The 22,860-nt window shown below is 42.7% G+C and overlaps 1 protein-coding gene and 1 long non-coding RNA gene across 2 annotated transcripts in view; one reads left to right on the forward strand and one right to left on the reverse strand.

The window, feature by feature from the left end:
* Positions 1-17,829, reverse strand: part of LOC141052759 (uncharacterized) — a 64,073-nt gene extending 46,244 nt beyond the window's left edge. Inside the window, exon 1 of the long non-coding RNA XR_012220884.1 lies at positions 17,770-17,829. This is a non-coding gene — a long non-coding RNA (uncharacterized lncRNA). The remainder of the gene's footprint in view (positions 1-17,769) is intronic.
* The window catches only part of CNTNAP2 (contactin associated protein 2), a 2,930,334-nt gene that overhangs the window by 2,735,317 nt on the left and 172,157 nt on the right, over positions 1-22,860 (forward strand). Inside the window, exons 16-17 of the mRNA XM_073550056.1 lie at positions 1,704-1,874; positions 18,023-18,241. Of these exons, the coding sequence (XP_073406157.1) occupies positions 1,704-1,874; positions 18,023-18,241 (390 nt within the window). The remainder of the gene's footprint in view (positions 1-1,703; positions 1,875-18,022; positions 18,242-22,860) is intronic.

The following is a 22,860-nucleotide window of genomic DNA, read 5'->3' on the forward strand; positions in this document are numbered from 1 at the left end:
AATCACAGATAAATTCCTTTATATGGGGCCATAAGAAGCCAAGAGTTGCAACACAAATGTTATATAAAAAGAAAATACACTGAGGCATTTGCATACCAAATATCACAGCTCACTATAACACGCTTTTAATCAAACAGAGTGCTCACTGGCTAAACGATTCTCACAGCCCAGCCTGGCTTGATTTGGAAACTACTCTGAATAACAATGTACACCCCAAAGCCATACTTATCAAAGCTATTACCAATAACCTGCCCAACACGTTTGCTCACCCAATCTTCCAGGCCATTGCTACAGCCTGGAATAAGTTCTCAAAAACAAGACTAAAAATTCAGCAAATTGAAATAAAAAAAAAACTCCCCCTTACCTTCATAGCAAATCTCGTCAACCGTACTCTGTCTCCTATCTGGGCAGATTCCAATATTGTCAAACTAAGAGACATCTTCCACGAAAACAAATTCTCGAGTTTTCTTTTTCTCAAGAGAAAATATAATATTTCCTCATCTTCTTTCCTAGAGTACCAAATCCTCAAAGACACCATATAATCCTTTCTGGACCTAAAATTCAATTTCTCTGAAGCATCTGTAAAGTTATTGAACAATCATGAACATCAGATCTTTTGGAGCCACAGTTTCATATATGATAATCTTAATAACGACACATTATTACTTAAAAATCCCTCAATGTTGAGTTGGGAGAAGGATCTCAACTCTTCATTCTCTGCTGAAAGTTGGGAGGACGCTCTTTCTTCAGCTTACCAATCTGTAATGTCCATCACACTAAAGGAGACCCACTATAAAACTCTCTCCAGATGGTACTACACTCCCAACAGACTGGCTCACATAGGTTCCTCAAACTCCCCACTTTGTTGGAGAGGATGCGGCCAAAAAGGGGATATTCTGCATGTCTTTTGGGGATGCCCAATGACTAAATTGTTATGGTCTCAAATCTCTTCATCTATAATCAACAAAATAATTGGAAAGCCTTTCAACCTTACTCCCTGCATTGCCCTGCTTTCATTAAATTTGGTGAAATAGATCATTCACTGAGACCTATTTTCAATCATATATGTCTCATCACGAAGAACACCATAGCATACCATTGGAAATCCAATTTTTTGCCTAGTTCTAATGACATAATTAAACTGATCAATCAACATAGATCACATGAGCTACAATTCGCTCTTCATAATGATCACTTCAACAAATTCTTCAAGAAATGGTCTGTATGGGACCATGTCTTCCCTCCCCCGTTAGTATGAGTTTGGTAGGATTTTTATTTAACAAAGTGGTCCCTAAACTTGATTTGTGACATACCGTTTATTGTACTTTATCCATTACTTCGATCGCTATGTTTGCGCTTGCACTTGATTTTGTATGATCTAACGTCTGTTGCGTCAATTAATGACTCGATGTTATTGTCTTGTTTTGTTTTGTTTTGAAAAATAAAACTTTGGAAAAGTAAAAAAATGTTCTATGAAACTTAGACTTGAGTCTGATATTGATTCAAATCTTGCTTTTCAAAGGAGGTGTACTCATTTATGCTGAACACTGTAAACCACAGTCTTACCTAATTTATACATATATGGCAGACCAGATACAAGCAGCTGGTCATAACATTTAAGAATAATAAACTGTATATAGATGTGTTGCTGTCAGATGTCTCTTTCTTATAATGTGACTTTTTGTGTTTGCTTCAATTTTCAGAAAATTATTGGAATGCAGTCTCCTTTATTGCACCGAACTCCTTCCTGCATTTCTCTACATTCCAAGGAGAGACCAGCGCTGACATCTCTTTCTACTTTAAAACTTCTGCCCCTGATGGAGTTTTTGTGGAAAATAGAGGAAACACTGACTTTATAAAAATTGAGTTAAAATGTAAGTGGGTCCACATGAGATATATGATAAACTGTTGTTTGACTTTTCTTTTTCTGAAGCAAAGACTTAAAATGCTGGACAAAATTAGTTAAAAAAAAAAAGTTTATTTACTCTTCAATAATGCCACTACAGGTGATTAACAGGTCTCTTGCTATGGGAGAGTCCTGTCAATCGCCTGTAGCGGTGCTGGGAGCAGAAGGCCAGGGGGACTAGTCTCATCTATTCCTATTTTCCTTGGTCAGATCTTCAAACTATTTTGTATCTGAAATGCCGGAGCATTGTAGAGTAAAGCATACCTGGCTGAAATCGCTTTGGCCAGCATGAATCAACTGACATGCTACCTTTTAGAGAATGTCAGAGACTAAAAAAAAAACTTTTATTGTTGGCTCTGAATACAGAATGTTAAAGGGAACCTGTCATCAGACTCGTGTTGCTAGAACCATTGGAGAGATGAATCAGCCATTGGCAATGTAATCGTACCCAGGTAGGTTTTTACTTTGAAACGTTGCAGCCAGGAGCTGTGTGTCTTGACTAACTAGTTCCTGACAAATTTCTACCTGCCGCACTCCAGTTACCTGACATATCTTCTCTTATTTGTGTATAGAGAGAGAAATGTCAGTAAAAGGGTGAAGCTAGCCTGGGACCAGCTGTGGACAAGTCAGCCGAAACACATAGTTCCTAGTTGAGCTATGGCATAAAGAAAAGTTCCCCTGGGGTTTGATGCTCTATAAATGAATAATCTAAGAAATGCTCATCTACTGGCACCCACCTAGATCCAGCATGGGTCACTCGGTAGTCTGCACTGACACAGGTGAAGAAGTCACAGTTTTGGGACCGCTGTGGTCTGTGATTGGCTGCAGCAGTCAAATAACTTGAGCAACTTGTCATACAAAAATCTACTGTTATGTTGCTCAAGTCACCTAAGCTGCTAGTAAAACTGTAACATCTCCCTTTTCTGAGTCAGTGCAGAGCATGGTGCAGCCTGCACTGTATCCATTTGGATGACAATAGGTGACTATCACTTAGTTTATTTTCTACAGCTGCTAAGTCCTTGTGGAACTTTCTTTTTTGCTTGGAAAACCCCTTTAACATTGGTGTAGTGGAAATATGTATTTGTATGGCTGGCAGTTAACTAGCATCTGTCCTTAGGCGGCAGGTCTCAAAAAGGTGATAGCATATGTTTGTCATGAGTTATTCAGGATTCTGGACAGATGGTGCAGGGGTTAATAGGGAGAGCCTCTCTTTGACGCCAGGGAGGGTTTTTATAGCCTTAGGTGAGCACCCCTCCCTGTCGTTTATAATGTCACGCTCACCTGTTGCAGCTGTCAGGACTGGTGTGACAGGCGAGCGTCAGCGGGCCCTGAAGCTGCTGAGACTCCAGGGGAAGGTAACTCTTGGTGGCCAGGCAGGGGCGCAGTATCTGAGATCAGGAAAATGGTCACAGGACCAGCGGGAGGGGAGGAGCGATGGAGAGGCACTCAGTACCAGCAGGACCTTCCACCATGTGACCGCTTGTCAAAGGAGGGGGCGGGGCTTACCCCCGGGACGCAGCGGTGACAGGCAGGAGACTAAGTCACACGGGGCTGAGCAGCGGCGATAGTCAGATAAAGCAGGGGGTCATACACAAATATAGCAACGCAGTACAGACTCAGAATGGCAGAGGAACGTCAGGTGCAGCAGAGGGTCAGACACGGGTTGGGCAACGCAGTACAGAATCATGATGACAGAGAGCAGTCAGGGGAAGCAGAGGGTCATACACGGGTTGAGCAGTACATTACCAAGTCAGAAACCAAGAGACGTAAACCAAGTCCAGAACAGATCATACACCAAACAACGTTCGAGAACAGGCAAGAGGCACTAGCGATGCAGGGTTGGGCACACTCTAGTTAGGAGTATAAACGACAGGGAAGGGTGCTCACCTAAGGCTATAAAAACCCTCCCTGACGTCAAAGAGAGGCTCTCCCTATTAACCCCTGCACCATCTGTCCAGAATCCTGAATAACTCATGACAATGTTATCCTAAGAAAAGGCAGTTTTAGACTCCAGGGTGCCTTCCTGAGAGCACACAGAACTGGAGACATTTCACACCTTCTCGTGCCAGTGAAGGGAGATGCCAAATTGTAGCCTGACACTGTGTATTTACTATGAGAAAGAAAGGTTACACAAAGAGTGTTCAGAGGAAAATAATGTATTAATTGGTAAAGTAGCCATGGTCCAATCACAAACCAGGAATTAGAATATTAACATGAGAGGCTGGTCTAGAAATCTGGTCCCCAGGTTAAATTTATAAATTAGGCCTTACACAAAGAAAGTTGTTCACAGATGAGGGCAGCCAAGTTGATAAATCCATTCCATATTCCTCCCTCAAGGAACAGAATTCCAGACTGCAACGTTTAGATATTTCTGTGAGTTTATCCCTTTTATTTTATAACTGTTTTACATATTTGTATGTCACCTTTTATTTCCATATTTTTTATATCCTTTTATTGTGTTCGGTGAGTGGTGGCACCTAGTGATGAGTGAGTAGTAAAATATTCGGACTCGCTATACTCGTAACGAGATGGTCCTAATACTCAGGTATTCATAACGAGTAGCGAGTCCAATGCAAGTAATTGGGAAATGCAAGTAATTTTCTGCTGGACCATACAAAGCGGTCTGGGGGCCTGAGGAAAAGGCTGAAATGGGTGCATGATTGTTTAAAAGCAGATGGTAAAAAGCTGTGTGTTGGTTAACGCAGGAAGAAGCCACCCATCAACATTACAAGGGCTTCACAATTATAAAAGTTGGACTACTGTCCTTGTTGTTCCAATGTCACTGCACAATGTGCAGGCATAGTGTCTCCAAAAAATTAGCCCTAGGGTCTGTATCATGGTTGGCACAGGAAGGAGACCTCAAGGGCCAGACAATTATGAAACTAGGACTACTAGCACGGTAGTTTCAGTGCCCAATGTGCAGGCATAGACATAGCGTTTCCAAAAATTTGCCCAAGGGGCTGTATCATGGTTGACGCAGGAAGGAGGTCTCATCACAAGTGCCTCCAATGGGAAATATTAATGAATGAAACATTGTTTCTAGATTGTTGACCATCAGGTACATGTGGCAGAAGCAGGAGTACGATACACATGTAAGAAGAAGGAAATGGGTTTGTATGGGAAGGAATGGATGTGATCACCAGTAGCTTAAAAGAACATTTTGGGTTACTTAGGTTGGGATGCTGTCATCTGGAGGGCTTAAAAACTGGCAAAATCCAGTCCTTGTTAAATTTTATCAGAGTCAGCCTGTCTACATTTTCTGTAGTCAGCTATGTGCATGTGTGTGCTTGTGTATGTGTGTGATGATTGCCCCAGCAACACTGAAAACATGTTCTGACATCACACTAGCAGCAAGGCAGGCCAGCACCTCCAAGTCATATAAGGAGAGGTCTGGCCAACTGAGCAGCTTGGATACCCAGTAATCAAATGGAACAGAAGCGTCAGGAAGGACAGCTCTGCTGCAGTGTGTGGTGTTTGAACTAAACAGATCAGCTTCAGCAGAGCGTGTTACCGCTTTGCCGATGCGCTGCTGCACAGCTCCCAACTTGGGAGTGATGTGGAGGGTAATTCAGCATCGGTTGAGGAGGCGGAGGAAGAGGAGTAAGAGGGGAGACAGGATGTGTATGATGATGCAGAAACCATGATTGAGGTTGGGCGTGGGTAGGATATGTGATGTTCCAGTTTGCGACTTTGTCCCACCCTTCACCAGGTTCAGCCAGTGTGCTGTGACAGAAATGTATTGTCCCTGTCCACAACTACTTGTCCATATGTCTCTTGTTATGGCATTGGTGAGAGCGCGCTTTAGATTGTTTAATATGTGCTGGTGTAATGCGGGGACAGCACACCGTGAAAAATAGTGCCGGCTGGGAACAGAGTATCGTGGGGCAGCCACAGCCAAGAGATCACGGAAAGACTGTGTCCCCACAAGCCTAAACGGCAACATTGCCATGGCTAGCAACTTGGCAATGTGTGCATTTAATATTTGTGCTTGTGGGTGCGTTGGTTGGTATTTATGCTTCCTTTCATAGATCTGGGGCACGGACAACTGGACGCTTGGCTGGAACAAACAAGTTAATGGGATTGTTGTGTCCTGTGTCTCTGCAACCGCAGTTTGTGAGCAGGAGCTATGAGCACCTGATTCCTGGCCAGCAGATTGGGAAGGACGGATCACAGGCAACATGGCAGTGGTTTGACCCGCAGACACTGATTTGGTACCCTGCTGTTCCACCCACTGACTAGGGTGCTTGGCTGCCATGTGTTTCCGCATACTGGTGATGCTCTGGTTGCCTTTGCCCTGGCCTCTGCTCAGCTTCATATGGTAGCTGCTGCAGATGACAATGTTTGGTTCAGAAGGACTATCCGAAAAAAAATTCCAGACAGAGGATGAATGCCTCCTTGCCTTGACTTGGGGCACAGAGGGTTTGCTCTTGGCAACAGTTGACACACTTCGCACTCTGCTCAAACCAGTAGCCATTGGTGCCTTTGTTGGTGCTACGTATCCACCTTCTTCTTCTGTGCTGCTGTGCTGGCTATGAGTACCAATGGTCGAAGTCGGAATAGTGGACTCATCATTGACCACCTCATCGTCCATGTCATCCTTCTTCCGTGTTGATATTGTTGGCTGGCAAGATGGCAACTGTGTCTCATCATCATCAGCCTCCACCTCTTTAGCCGGTATACCACGTGGCTGAAAGTGGCTTTCTTCTAGCCGTCGGTTTTCAAATATTTGGCCATGAACAGATGATACCTCCTCACGTTCCTCTTCAATAATAATAATGAGAGGCCAGATGCAACCAAAGGATCATATGTACCAAACAGATCATCGGAGTGGCCAAGCTTGGGGTCAAATGTTTCCTGTGATTGCTGAGGGGGGAAGAAGTAGGAACAGGTTGAGGATTGGATGACCCAGCGTTCTGTGTATCGACAGTAGATTGTGTGGTCGTGGAAGATTGGGTGTTGCTAGAAAATTTAGTTGAGCCCTTATCTGCCTTCCAAGACAGTATCTGTTCTTGCTCTTCTGGCTTCCAGACACCTTTACGTTCTAGACTGGGAATTTTCACCAGGAACATAGAGGCATCAACCTTCATCTGTCTCCCAGACTCAGTGCCTTGTCGGGCACCACTGACAATCCCACGCCCACGTCCATGTCCCTGTCTCTTCACAACAGGATTTTTGGGAATTTGGGGTTTTTGTGACATAGTTGCAGATGTTCAGATGCAGATATTGTTGAAAAAGGAGCAGTTCGTGCTTTGTGGAAGGTAGCACTACAGCCTAGAACTGCTTTCTGTTTTACAAATAGCACCACAAGGGCAAAAAAATTGGCCTGAGTTTAAAGCCGAAGATTTAGCTCGACAGTCACCACAGAAGACAGCGGTGCTGGCTGCATCTCAGTTGTGCAGTACCGTGCCTGCTATTTGGTGTGCAAACAGCACCGTAAGGGCAAAAAAACTGGCCTGAGGTTAAAGCCAAAGATTTAGCTCGACAGTCACCACAGAAGACAGCGGTGCTGGCTGCATCTCAGTTGTGCAGTACGTGCATGCTATTCGGTTTGCAAACAGCACCTCAAGGGCAAAAAAATTGGCCTGAGGTTAAAGCCAAAGATTTCGCTCACCAGTCACCACAGAAGACAGCATTGCTGGCTGCGTCTCAGTTGTGCAGTATCGAGCGTGCTATTCGGTGTGCAAACAGCACCGCAAGGGCAAAAAAATTGGCCTGAGGTTAAAGCCAAAGATTTAGCTCGACAGACACCACAGAAGACAGTGGTGCTGACTGTGTGTCAGTTGTGCAGTACCGTGTGTGCTATTCGGTTTGCAAACAGCACCGCTAGGGCAAAAAAATTGGCCTGAGGTTAAAGTTGAAGACTTAGCTTGCCAGTCACCACAGAAGACAACGTTGCTGGCTGCGGCTCAGTTGTGCAGTACCGCGAGTGCTATTGGGTGTGCAAACAGCACCGCATGGGCAAAAAAATTGGCCTGCAGGGGTAAATGTGACCCCAAAAATAGCTGGGAAAACTGTCACTACTCCCTGACCTTATACAGTACTTTCAGCTCTCAGAAGAGCTGAGATATTGAGGTACTATATAGGTACTGTAATGCTCCTGCCTGTCTCCCTGCACTACAGTCACCTACTACTAAAATACTCCAGGTATCTTTCACAAGAGCTTTTGTGTTTTCGAAATGATTTATGGACGATTTGCAAAAGCACAACTCTTCCTACAAGGTGCTCACACTCTCCCTATGCTAGCACTAGCTGTGTTCTGGATGCAATGTGCAGAAAATGGGGGCGACAGGGCTTATATAGAGCCTATGAGTCATAGGCTATGACTGATCTATGATGCTGCACAGCCAGCCAATCAAAGTAATGCCACAACCAAGAAGGCTGTGGAATTATGGTGATTGGCTAACATGCTGGGCGGGAGATCTGAATATTGCGAGGCGAGTAGTGAAATACTCGCTATATTCAGAGTACCACATTACTCGCCGAGTACCGAATACTTGCGAATATACTCGCTCATCTCTAGTGGCAGCGTGTATGAAACTGGGTGTGTGGTCTGTATCGGAGTGTGATTTATGCTCCCATTGCAGCATAGGACAGAGGTTAAATGCTGGACTGAGTAAGAGAAGATAGATTAATCCTTGCTGGTGCAACCCCAGGTCACGAGCTGAGAAGCGGGTACGTGACACTCGGTATTACCTACAAATAGTTAATTATGGGGGTCATTTTGGTATGCTTCTTGGTTAAAGTCGAAATCACATGTCCTTCCATATCATATCTGTGAGTTTGGACACATTCTTACACATTCTTCATTCATTCATCGACTTTCAAGACCACTTTTATTTACCATATATTGAAATAAGCAGTAGTTCACAGCACCTCATGTACATAAAGGGTTAGTTTTACCTATACTGAAAGCGCATGTCATATCCAAGGAGTCCCTCTTGGCAAAAAGTCCAAAAAAGGTAAAAAAGTGAGGACAGCGCTTCCCAGGTTGGTGAAATTCAATCACTTTATTCTTCCATTTGTTGCGACGTTTCGATCTATACAGATCTGTATAGATCGAAACGTCGTAACAGATGGCAGAATAAAGTGATTGAATTTCATCAACCTGGGAAGCGCTGTCCTCACTTTTTTTACATTGTTTGCACTTTTATTTACCAGTCATCTTTCGTCTTATGTGAAACAATTTAAATAATGACCTCCTTTTTACCCCAGTTTAAAGGGAACCTGTCAGTTGATACATGCTGCCCAAACCATAGGCAGCATGTATCAGCCATTGGCTGTCGGATCACAACTGGTATGCTTGAGAAAATCATACTTTTAATAGCTGCTTGGGACTAGTCATACAGGTGGGTCCCCAGAGTCTTCTCCCCACCCACTGACACCGACTGACAAGCCTATGCCTGTATGCGTGTATTGGCAGAGGCTTGCCAGTAACTGTCAGCAGGCAGGAGAAGCCACTGGGGACGTGCCTGTATGACTAGCCACCTATACGCTTAGTCCTCAGCGGCTATTAAAAGTGTACTTTTCTCTGAAATGCCAGTGTTTCGGAGACAAACATACACTACCGTGTAAAAGTTTAGGGTCACTTAGGAATTTCCTTATTTTTGAAAGAAAAGCACAATTTTTTCCAATGAAGCTAACATTAAATGATTCAGAGACACACTCTACACATTGTTGATGTGGTAAATGACTATTCTAGCTGCAAACGTCTGGTTTGTAATGCAATAGGTGTATAGAGGCCCATTTTCAACAACTATTACTCCAGTGTTCTTATGGTACTTTGTGTTTGCTAACTGTGTAAGACGGCTAATGGATGGTTAGAATACCCTTAAAAACCTGTGTGCAAGTATGTTAGCAAAGCTGAAAACAGTTTGGATGATTAGAGAAGCTATAAACATGACCTTCCTTTGAGCTAGTTGAGAATCAGGAGCATTACATTTGTTGGTTCCATTAAACTCTCAAAATGGCCATAAAAAAAGAACTTTCATGTGAAACTCGACAGTCTATTCTTGTTCTTAGAAATTAAGTCTATTCTGTGCGAGAAATTGCCAAGAAACTGAAGATTTCCTACAACGGTGTGTACTACTCCCTTCAGTAGAGAGCACAGACAGGCTCTAACCAAAGTAGAAAGAGAAGTGGGAGGCCCCACTGCACAACTGAGCAACAAGACAAGTACATTAGAGTCTGTAGTTGAGAAATAGACGCCTCACAGGTCCTCAACTGGCAGCTTCATTAAATAGCCCACGTAACATGCCAGTGTCAACGTCTACAGTGAAGAGGCGACTCCGGGATGCTGGCCTTCAGAGCAGAGTGGCAAAGAAAAAGCCGTATCTGAGACTGGCTAATAAAAGGAAAATATTAATATGGGCAAAAGAACACAGAAATTGGACACAGGAAGATTGGAAAAAAGTGTTATGGACAGACGAATCCAAGTTTGAGGTGTTTGGATAACACAGAAGAACATTTGTGAGATGCAGAACAACTGAAAAGATGCTGGAAGAGTGCCTGACACCATCTGTCAAGCATGGTAGAGGTAATGTGATGGTCTGGGGTTGGTTTGGTGCTGGTAAAATGGGAGATTTGTACAACGTAAAAGGGATTTTGAATAAGGAAGACTATCACTCCATTTTGCAACATCATGCCATACCCTGTGGACAGGGCTTGATTAGAGCCAGTTTCATCCTACAACAGGACAATGACCCAAAGCACACCTCCAAACTAAGCAAAAACTACTTCGGGAAGAAGCAGGCAGCTGGTATTCTATCTGTAATGGAGTGGCCAGCACAGTCACCAGATCTCAACCCCACTGACCTGTTGTGGGAGCAGCTTGACTGTATGGTATGCAAAAAGTGCACATCAAGCCAAACCAACTTGTGGGAGGGGCTTCTGGAAGCATGGGGTGAAATTTCTCCAGATTACCTCAACAAATTAGCTGCTAGAATGCCAAAGGTCTGCAATGCTGTGATTGCTGCAAAGGGAGCATTCTTTGACGAAAGCAAAGTTTGAAGGAGAAAATTATTATTTCAACAAAAATCTTTTTTTCGAACCTTGTCAATGTCTGGATTAGATTTTAAATTCATTTGGCAACTCATTTGATTAATAAAAGTATGAGTTTTCATGGAAAACACAAAATTGTCTGGGTGACCTCAAAATTTTGAACGGTAGTGTAGCTAATCAGAAGAACTATACTACATTTCTAATTGGACCTATTTGCTAATATTATTATTATTAGACCTACTACATATTGGGATAGCATTATGGAAATGGGAATACCCCTTTGAGCTTCCATATTATAAGAAAAATTAACTTTGATCCAGCACAAATTTTTCTATAATACCAACTTATTTATTAGCGCTATATCAAAAAATTTAAGCAGCAGCAAGCATACAGTGGGGAAAATAAGCATTTGATCCCTTGCTGATTTTGAAAGTTTGCCTACTGACAAATACATAAACAGTCTATAATTTTAAGGGCAGGTTAATTTTAACATTGAGAGATAGAATATCAAAAATCAAATCCAGAAAATCACATTGTATAAATTATATAAATTAATTTGCATTTTGCAGTGAGAAATAAGTATTTGATCGCTCTGGCAAACAAGACTTAATACTTGGAGGCAAAACCCTTGTTGGCAAGCATAGCAGTCAGACATTTTTTGTAGTTGATGATGAGGTTTGCGCACATGTCAGGAGGAATTTTGGTCCACTCCTCTTTGCAGATCATCTCTAAATCATTAAGATTTTTAAGCTGTTGCTTGGCAACTCGGAGCTTCAACTCCCTCCATAAGTTTTCAATGGCATTAAGGTCTGGAGAATGGCTAGGCCCCTCTATTACCTTAATGTGCTTATTTTTGAGCCACTCCTTTGTTTCCTTGGCTGTATGTTTTGGGTTATTGTCTTGCTGGAAGACTCAGCCATGACCCATTTTTAATGTCCTGACGGAGGCAAAAAGGTTGTCAATCAGGATTTACGGTATATTGCTCCATCCACTCTCCCATTGATGCGGTGAAGTAGTCCTGTGCCCTTAGCAGAGAAACACCCCCAAAACATAATGTATCCACCTACCCTACATGCTTGACAGTGGGACAATGTTCTTTGGGTCATAGGCAGCATTTCTCTTCCAACAAACACGGCGAGTTGAGTTAATGCCAAATAGCACATTTTTTGTCTCATCTGACCGCAGCTCATTCTCCCAATCACTCACAGAATCATCCAGGTGTTCATTGGCAAATTTCAGATGTGCCTGTACATGTGCCTTCTTGAGCAGGGGGATCTTGTGGGCACTGCAGGATTTTAAACCTTTACGGCGTAATGTGTTACCATTGGTTTTCTTGGTGACTGTGGTCCCAGCTGCCTTGAGATCATTAACAAGTTCCCCCATGTAGTTTTAGGCTGATCTCTCACCTTCTTCACGATCAATGATAACCCCTGAGGTGAGATTTTGCATGGTGCCTTAGATCGATGTCGATTGATGTCGATTGACAGTCATTTTGTATTTCTTCCATTTTCTTACTATTGCACCAACAGTTGTCTCCTACTCACTCAGCATCTTACTTATGGTTTTGTAGCCCATTCCGGCTTTGTGCAGGTCTATAATCTTGTCACTGACATACTTATAAAGCTCTTTGGTCCTACCCATGTTGTAGAGGTTAGAGTCTGACTGATTAATTGAGTCTGTGGACAGGAGTCTTTTATAAAAGATGACTATGTAAGACAGCTATCTTTAACCCCTTTACCCCCAAGGGTGGTTTGCACGTTCATGACCGGGCCAATTTTTACAATTCTGACCACTGTCCCTTTATGAGGTAATAACTCTGAAACGCTTTCACGGATCCCGGTGATTCTGAATTGTTTTTTTCTCGTGACATATTGTACTTCATGTTAGTGGCAAAATTTCATTGATATAACTTGCGTTTATTTGTGAAAAAAACGGAAAATTTGGAAAATTTCGCAATTTTCCAACTTTGAATTTTTATGCCCTTAAATCACAGAGATATGGCACACAAAAAACTTAATAAATAACATTTCACATATGTTTACTTTACATCAGCACCAAAATTTTTTTTTGTTAGGAAGTTATAAGGGTTAAAAGTTGACCAGCGATTTCTCATTTTTGCAACACAATTTTATTTTTACGGACCACATCACATTTGAAATCACTTTGAGGGTTCTATATGATAGAAAATACCCAAAAGTGACACCATTCTAAAAACTGCACCCCTCAAGGTGCTCAAAACCAGATTCAAGAAGTTTATTAACCCTTCAGGTGCTTCACAGGAATTTTTTGAATGTTTAAAAAAAAAATGAACATTTAACTTTTTTTCACAAAAAAATTACTTCAGGTACAATTTTTTTTATTTTACCAAGGGTAACAGGAGAAATTGGACTGCAAAAGTTATTGTGCAATTGGTCCTGAGTACGCTGATACCTGATATTTGGGGGGAACCACTGTTTCGGGGCATGGCAGAGCTAAGAAGGGAAGGAGCACCGTTTGACTTTTCAATGCAAATTGACACCATGGACATGTTTGGAGAGCCCCTGATGTGCCTAAACAGTGGAAACGCCCCACAAGTGACCCCATTTTGGAAACTAGACCCCCCAAGGAACTTATATAGATATGTGGTGAGAACTTTGAACCCACAAGGGCTTCACAGAAGTTTATAACGTACAGCGTACAATTTAAAAATCATATTTTTTCCACAAAAATGATCTTTTCACCCCCAATTTTTATTTTCCCAAGGGTAACAGGACCATAAAAGTTATTGTGCAATTTGTCCTGAGTACGCTGATACCCCACATGTGGGGCTAAACCAATATTTGGGCGCATGGCAGAGCTCGGAAGGGAAGCAGCGCCATTTGACTTTTTTGGCTGGAATTGGGATTGGATGCCATGCCGCGTTTGGAAAGCCCCTGATGTGCCTAAACAGTGGAAATCCCGCAGAAATGACACCATTTTGGAAACTAGACCCCCCCAAGGAACTTATTTAGATGTGTGGTGAGCACTTTGAATCCCCAAGGGCTTCACAGAAGTTTATAACGCCCGGGCATGAAAATAAAAAAATCATATTTTTTCCACAAACATGATCTTTTAGTCCCCAATTTTTTATTTTCCCAAGGGTAACAGGAGAAATTGGACCCCAAAAGTTGTTGTCCAATTTGTCCTGAGTACGCTGATACCCCATATGTGGGAGAAAACTACTGTATGGGCACATGTCGGGGCTCGGAAGGGAAGTAGTGACGTTTTGGAATGCAGACTTTGATGGAATGGTCTGCAGGTGTCGTGTCATTTGAAGAGCCTCTGATGTGCCTAAACTGTTGAAACTCCCCACAAGTGACCCCATTTTGGAAACTAGACCCCCCATAGAACTTACCTAGATGTGTGGTGAGCACTTTGAACCCCCAAGTGCTTCACTGAAGTTTATAATGCCCGGGTGTGAAAATAAAAAAATCATATTTTTTTTCCACAAAAATGATATTTTTGCACCCAATTTTTTTATTTTCCTAAGGGTAACAGGAGAAATTGGACCCCAAAAGTTGTTTTGCAATTTGTCCTGAGTTGGCTGATACCCCATATGTGGGGGTAAAACACTGTTTGGGCGCATGGCAGAGCTTGGAAGGAAAGGAGCACAGTTTGACTTTTTCAACGCAGAATTGGCTGGAATTGAGATCAGACGCCATGTTGCGATTGGAGAGCACCTGATGTGCCCAAACAGTGGAAGCTCCCCAATTCTAACTCCAACCCTAATCCCAACACACCCCTAACCCTAATCTCAGCCCTAACCCTAGCCCTAACCCGAACCCTAGCCCTAACCCTAGCCCTGACTCTAATCCTAGCCCTAACTCTGACCCTAATGGGAAAATGGAAATAAATACATTTTTTTAATTTTATTATTTTTCCCTAATTAAGGGGGTGATAAAGGGGGGTTTGATTTACTATTTATGGCAGGTTTTTATGTTTGGCAGCTGTCGCACGCTAAAAGACGCTTTTTATTGTAAAAATAGTTTTTGCATCACCACATTTTGAGAGCTATAATTTTTCCATATTTTGACCCACCGAGTTATCTGAGGTCTTATTTTTTGCGGGACGAGTTGACATTTTCATTGGTACCATTTTCCGGCACGTGACATTCTTTGATCGCTTTTTATTCCGATTTTTGAGACGCAGAATAAACAAAAACCAGCATTTCAAAAATTTCTTTTGGGGGTGCGTTTACACCGTTCCGCGTGCAGTAAAATTGATAAAGCGGTTTTATTCTTCTGGTCAGTATGATTACAGTGATGCCTCATTTATGTCATTTTTTTTATGTTTTGGCGCTTTTATGCAATGAAAACTATTTTTTATAAAAAATAATTGTTATTGCATCGCTTTATTCTGCAAGCTATAACTTATTTTTTCGCTGATGACACTGTGTGGTGGCTATTTTTTTGCGGGACAAGATGACGTTATCAACGATACCATGGTTATTTATATCCGTCTTTTTGATCACGCGTTATTACACTTTTTGTTCGGCGGTATGATAATAAAGCATTCGTTTTTAAGGGGTTCGCTAAAGGGGTTAACTAATGGGACAGTTTTATAGGGCGGGTCGTTACGGACGCAGCGATACTAAATATGTGTACTTTTATTGTTTTTTTTTTATTTCCAAAAAATGAATTTATTAGGGAATTTTTTAAAATTTATTTAGCGATTTTTTTTTTTTAACTTTATTACACTGTCCCAGGGGGGACATCACTGTCATGTGTGAGATCGCTGATCTGACACATCACAGCTCGCTGTGACATGTCAGTGATCTGACACAGGCACTGCAGCAGACTTTCTCATGAGTGCGCTCTGCAGGCACTGAGGAAGCCGGCTCCCTGCAGGCCCCCGAAGGTCCCTTCCGCCATACTGGATCCGGGGACATGCTGGAAAGGAGGCCCCAGCAGTAGCGCTGCACATCAAGCTGCTACGGGAGTCTCAGGGAAGCACGTAGGGAGCCCCCTCCCTGCCAATGCTTCCCTAAACCTCGGTACACTGCGTTCGTGTTTGATCGCAGTGTGCCAGGGGTTAACGTGCCGGGGGCGGTCCGTGACCGCCTCTGACACATAGTGCCGGGTGTCAGCTGTGATAATCAGCTGACACCCGGCCGCGATCAGCGGCGCTCCCCCCGTGAGCGCCGCTGATCGCTATGGCGTACTATCCCGACCATGTGCATAGGGGCCCGAGTCCCATGGACGGGATAGTACGTCAGATGTCAGGAAGGGGTTAGTGCAGGTAACGAGTTGATTAGGAGCGTCTAACTGGTCTGTAGGAGCTAGAACTCTTTATGGTTGGTAGGGGATCAAATACTTATTTCTCACTGCAAAATGCAAATAAATATATATAATTTATACAGTGTGATTTTCTGGATTTTATTTTTGATAATCTATCTTTTAATGTTAAAATTAACCTACCCTTAAAATTATAGACTGTTCAAGTCTTTGTCAGTGGACAAACTTACAAAATCAGCAAGGGATCAAATACTTATTTCCCCCACTGTCGCTGTATACTACTTCAGCTTTAAATGAATAAGCAGGGAGGAAGATCCTGGGTCATGCTAAGCTTAAACATGTAAACCAGGAGCTTTCTCCCTGTTTTTTTTTTCATATCAGTTTGGGGTGGTATATCGCAATGTTTGCTGCTTCTTTGAATTTTTTATGTATCGCTAATAGAAAAAAAATGAAGTATTTACTACAGAAGAATTTGTGCTGGATCAAAGTGTTTTTCTTACAATTTCATTCAGCAATGTAATTTAAAAATAGCCCGGTCTTCTGATCCCATGGCCGCTTTCCATTTTCAGCTAAGGGATTTACCAATCATAATGCCAGGTCATTTGTAATTTGTTATAGAAAAAAAAGTATACAATTTATAAATTTAATAAATTGTCATTTTTTTATGAAAAAGAGCCATAGCAATTTAACTATATTAATAATGTATCTTTTATTTCTTCTAAACCCACTGCAATGTGTGATTTCTACATGGCCTAAATAAGCTAAAACCCACACGTATACACACAAACTGCAATTCTGCGGAGTGTCAGATGATGATGTGATTGAATCTGTATTACTCGGAGTCTTCATGACAGTGATGTGTGAACTGAACTCACTGTTCTCTCAGTTAGTATCCTGCATGGCGTTTAGAGATAAGGGTATAAAATGGAGAGGCATGGAAGGGACCTGTGACAAGTCTTTATTAGTTACAGACCAATGAAATTCTAGATTTGACTGCAGAGAATTCCTTCCCTCTTATCATATTTTTAGGCAGTAAAAATGAAAAAAATACATAACTATAGAGAAGCTGAGAAATTGCTCAGCGCAATAATACATTTGTATTTAAGCGTTACTGCTCGGCTGATTTATAGGAAAATCCATGAAATTATTTTATTATTTGCATAAAGACTTCAATATATAGAGCGATTCCTGCAAGGGGAAATAAACATATGAATAAATTATACATCTCAGGAAATTACTGGATTAAATCCATTGTGGATTGGAATTTTACCCTCCAGCGGCGATAGAGCCCTCGATGAACCCCTTTTAGGCAGTGCTTTTTCTATTACACGAAGCTTATCTAAAATGTAGCTCGAAGCTCGTGGACTCAACTATCTAACAACAAAGAGTCCTGCCATGAGATTCATTTACATTATAGGATATAAATGTAATGGAAACATTTGGAAAGTTAGCTCTGTATATCATGATAACCTACTACCACCTTTATACAGCCGACGCATGAATCACAGAAGCTCCCTTCCATCTACCATCTCCCAAAATTAAGACCCTTCCGATAACTTATTTACAAAAGGAAACTAGGATTTAACACCCAAACTATCATGTGTTTGGTCCCACCTAATAGACGTCTTCTAGCTTGTGCTTCTTACGTTCAGGTCCTGGACTGCACAAGTTATGACCTTCCTGGGAACCTGTATACAAATTTTACAGTAATATATGAGGATGACATATGATATATTATCTGTTGGAATATGGTGAATTGATGAACAGTTTTTTGTAGTTATGATATGTTTATGATATTCTTTGACTACTATATGTACTACTGTTCTTAAGAAGTAACCTAACACTGTTTTTGTGTTTCTTCATTCAGCAAATACAGAGGTGTCATTTTCATTTGATGTTGGCAATGGTCTAGTAGAGCTGATTGTTGGCACCTCCACTCCACTGAATGATGACCAGTGGCATCGAGTGCGAGCAGAAAGGAATATTAAGGAAGCTAGGCTGCAGGTTGATCAGCTCCCACCTCAAATACGCAAGGCTCCTACTCATGGCCACACAAGACTTGAACTCACCAGTCAATTCTATGTCGGTAAGAGCAGCATGATGATATATCCATATACATTAACTTTTGCAAGCAAGGATATTTTGTTGGCTGTAGAGGTCAGGTGACTGAAAGAGCATGTGACTGGATGTTTCTCCGATGATATGCTCTTCAAAACTGTTGACTACAGGCTGTAGTAGTGCTCTTTAGCAAGCCTTGCTACATGACTTAGGATAAAACCAAGGCTCATTACAGAGCGATATTAACGTTTAGTATTGCTACTTCAAATGGGTGGCTCTAGAGTTCCTCTTACTCTCTGAGGAGACAATTTGCATGTTTAACTTCTCAGAAGAACATTGCAAGGCTTAAAAGTCTCCCTACTCTGGCATGTCAGGCATGTCATTCCTGCAGTTAGAAACGTTACCCCTTAGATCCCAGTCAGAGGCCTCTAAAACAGCCAAATCAGAACTCATGCTTTGCGCTGGTGAGGGGCAACAAATCAAAACATATGTTTGCAAACTGAGATTCTGGTTTGACCTTTATCCTAAGTCATGTGGCAAGGCTCATTAAAGAGTGGATATAGACTTTTATGATTGCTACTTCCAATAGGTGGCACTAGAGATCAAGTCCTCTCTCTTTCTGAAGAGACAATTTACATATTTAATTTCCCTGATGAGCGTTGCATGGCCTATAAGTCTCCTTACTCTGGAATGTCAGGCATGTCACTCTACACAAGGAGAAACGTTACCCCTTAGGCTTATAACTGTGTAATGATTGGGGCTTTTGGTAAGACTTATACAATTAAGGTATTTCATTACATTTTATTTTCATTTTTATTATACTTTTCAGAAAATGTGCTCAAATAAATCATTACTTTTTGTTTACTTTTGCATGGACTTTACAGTCATATGTGATGTCAGATTGTGTAAAATCGGTATAGATTTTCTTCAACCATTTCCGCTGTATCACTTGGCTATAGCGCCATTGTTCTGTGAGGTAACACCGAAATTTATGCCCTGACTAAGAATAAAGGCCAAATGATTGTGTACATGGCAATCATGGCAATTTTCAATATTAATGTATTATGATTTTTCTACAGCCACACAATGGAATATGCATATTCAGTGGATTGTAAGATTTTGTGCCACATTTGATGCTATTTTTCAGCTTCACAATTCAACTCCACAAATAGATAAAGTGTAGAGAGTTGAAAAATGCAGCGATAATCACAAAATTAATCTTGAAGTTTGGAACTTAAACTCTTTACCCTAAGATACACTGAGATGAACATAAAACCTTTTAGAAACACATTAAGTCACTCGGCTCTATAATGCTCCGAAGCTTTCAGACAAAGCATCACTGCCTTTTACAAAATGCATTTTGACTAGCTCCTGCAAATGTAGTTTTTAATATCAGTCTCTAAAGAAATCCCATTGTCATTTTACATTTCAAAATAAAGCATAAACTGTAGTTACTGAAACCAAGAGCGCTCTCTGTTTTACTTTTGGGACGTTATATATTTTCATAATTTTCTTCATGTCTGCATATTAATATGGTGAAGAATTTGGGAGAATTTTTAGTGGATTACCTTAACGTGTTTAAACAGATTTGAGTATTCTCACTGGAGCCTGAATAATCTAGCAAGTTCTTTTCATAAAAAGATACAAACGTGTTATTTTATGTTCTAGTACTTTACTTACTAAAATTAAGTGGCATAAAGATGAAAAAAAAACAACCTTCCAACGGTACTGGTTCCTCTTCCATGGTTCCAACAATCCCTAAACTGTGCCATCTCCAAATTAATGTCGCTAATGTTATAAAAAGGCTCGGACATTTACCAACAGGATAGCCATCCGCAGGTAACCGTACAGAGACAGCTTTCCTCCATGCATGTGAGAAAAAACAATTAAAAAAGACTAAGAAAAATTACAAAACTAATTTATTTATTAAATGAAAAGGTTTAAATTTTGGAAGTATAATCACCACCAAACTGCTGAGATGTACATTGGATATAAAAAGCATACACACCCTTGTTAAAATGCCCAGTTTTTGCCATGTAAAAAAAAAATCATGTATCATCAACTATGATTTTTCCACCTTTCATGTCTCCCATAGTTTATAAAAATCCATTCGAGAAAATAAAAATAACAAAACTAAAATAATGTGGGGATGTGGTTGAGTTCAGAATTAGCCAATCACATATAAACTCATGTTAAATAGTAATTATTCTGACTAATACCATAAAAAAGTTTAGCTGTCCTAGTAGGGTTTTCCTGACATGTTTAAGTTCCTTTCTACAGCAAAACCTATGATCCATAAACAGCTTACAACAAAGCAATAGGATCTCACTGTTCAAAATTATCAAGCAGGAGAAAAGTACGAAAATGTATCCAAGACATTAGATATACCATGGAACACTGTGAAGATGTCATCAAGAAGTGGCTTAAATTAGGTACAACAGTGACATTACCTTGAACTGGATGTTCCTCAAAAATTGATGAAAAATCAAGAAGAAAATTGGTTATTGAGGCTGCTAAGAGGTCTACAGCAATATTAAAGGAGCTGCAGTCATTTCTAGCCAGTACTGGTATTGTACTCCGTGTGACAACAATATCCTGTACTCTTCATATGTCTGAACTGTGGAAAAACTTTCTTACAAATAAAACATCCTGTGACGAGCGTCAGCTTACGCTGAGTTGTTCCTTTTGAATGAGTGAACCCCCTGGGCCGTGGCACCCACCCACCCAGGGCGAGCTGACCTAGTGAGGAACCACCCCCTATACAGGGAGTGTCAGGGGCAAGACCAAGGGGGTGAGCCACCACGGCTGCTGGACCAGACGGCCGACTCAGGAAACAAGACAAGATGAGACCAGGCATTAGTTCAAGTAAACTTCATTCAGGAACACTTCAGGGTACAACAGGTGCAAAGGTGAACACACAAAGAACACAAAGCAAGATGCGTGAAAGGGCACGCCGATGTCCAAGGCATGAGGAACTCTCCAAGGTAAAACAGGTGCAAAACGTGAAGACACAGAATCCATATAACAAGGTGCGTGCCAGGGCACGCCAAAGTCCAAGGCAGGGTGCGAGGAATCGGACTCCGGAAGGCTGGCAAGGGCTGACAGGGTCCAGGCATCAGAGTGTAGACATCTGGCTCCAGACCTCCGGCAGTAGTCAGCTGGCTTCAGGAATCTGGCAGACAAACTAGGAGACAAAACAGGGTGCGTGCAAGGAGACACACCAGGATCAGACTCACAGAACGGAGACCTGCACATGCCGAGGGGCATGCCAGGGACGGGTACAAGGACGGAGGTCTGCGCGTGCGAGGGCACGCCAGGGAGGAGCACAAGGATGGAGGCCTGCGCGTGCGAGGGCACTCCAGGGACGGGTTCAATGGCATTGGAATCCGGGGTGCTGGCATCGACCGACAGGGTCCAGGAATCAGGCTACGGACATCAGCTCCGGACATCAGGCCGCAGTCATCTAGGTACGGACCTCTCGCAACGGTCGGCAGGTTACGGAATCCGGCAGGCAAACTAGGGTTCAGAGCAGAGCAAAGAGAGCAAAAGACTTTGTGCAAGAGTAGCACGAAAAGGCACAGTGCAAGAATCAGCGTGCGTGCAAGGGAGCACGGAGACCACAGCTGGGGGCACCGGCAGGTGGTACCGATGATGGCATAAGCAGGCGGGCACGACTAGAGGTGGCACCGCTGCGGCCACGCAGCCGGAAACCACTATAGCACTGGACAGCGGGCACGGCTGAGGCACACAGGTGAGCATGACTAAAGGCTGCACGGCTGAGGCACAACAGGCAGGCACAGGTGACCAGGCATGTGCACGGAGGCACGGAGCCACAAGGCAGGGCTAGGCAAAAATACAGGACAGAGACGTGTGCGATACCGCACGGCAAAGCCTAGTATGAAAAGTGCAAGGGCGCACAAGCAACAGAGGCAAGGCATAGAGTAGTAGACAGGACCCTGTGCATGCAAAGGACATGCCAGGGGCAAAGTACAAGGCGAGGCCTGCGCATACCGAGGGGCATGCCAGGGACAGGGCACAGAACAGAGGCCTGCACGTGTAGACAGGCATGTCAGGGACAGGGACAGAGTCTAGCAGCGGAGCATAGGCCAAAGCCCAGAGCCGGGCCAAGGGAGAACCTTGGGACTAGACAGGGTACAGAGCGGAGGCCTGCACGTGCAGAGAGACACGTCAGGGACTGGGACAGAGTCTAGCAGCGGAGCGTAGGCCAAAGCCCAGAGCCGGGCCAAGGGAGAACCTTGGGACTAGACAGGGTACAGAGCAGAGGCCTGCACGTGCAGAGAGACACGTCAGGGACAGAGACAGAGAGGAGGCCTGCACATGTAGACAGACACGTCAGGGACAGAGACAGAGTCTAGCAGCGGAGCGAAGGCTGAAGCCCAGAGCCGAGCCAACGGAGAACCTTGGGACTAGACAGGGTACAGGGCAGAGGCCTGCACATGTAGGAAGACACGCCAGGGACAGGGTACAGAGATGAGGCCTGCACGTGTAGGGAGACATGTCAGGGACAGGGTACAGAGACTGAGGCCTGCACATGTAGGGAGACACGTCAGGGACAGGGTACAGAGAGGGGTACCTGAAGCCACAAAGCAAAGCGAGACAGGAAACATGGAAGGAAGAAACACAGAA

The sequence above is a fragment of the Dendrobates tinctorius genome, unplaced genomic scaffold (assembly GCF_039654945.1).
Source record: "Dendrobates tinctorius isolate UK_male_01 unplaced genomic scaffold, ASM3965494v1 ptg000162l, whole genome shotgun sequence".
Lineage (NCBI taxonomy): Eukaryota > Metazoa > Chordata > Amphibia > Anura > Dendrobatidae > Dendrobates > Dendrobates tinctorius.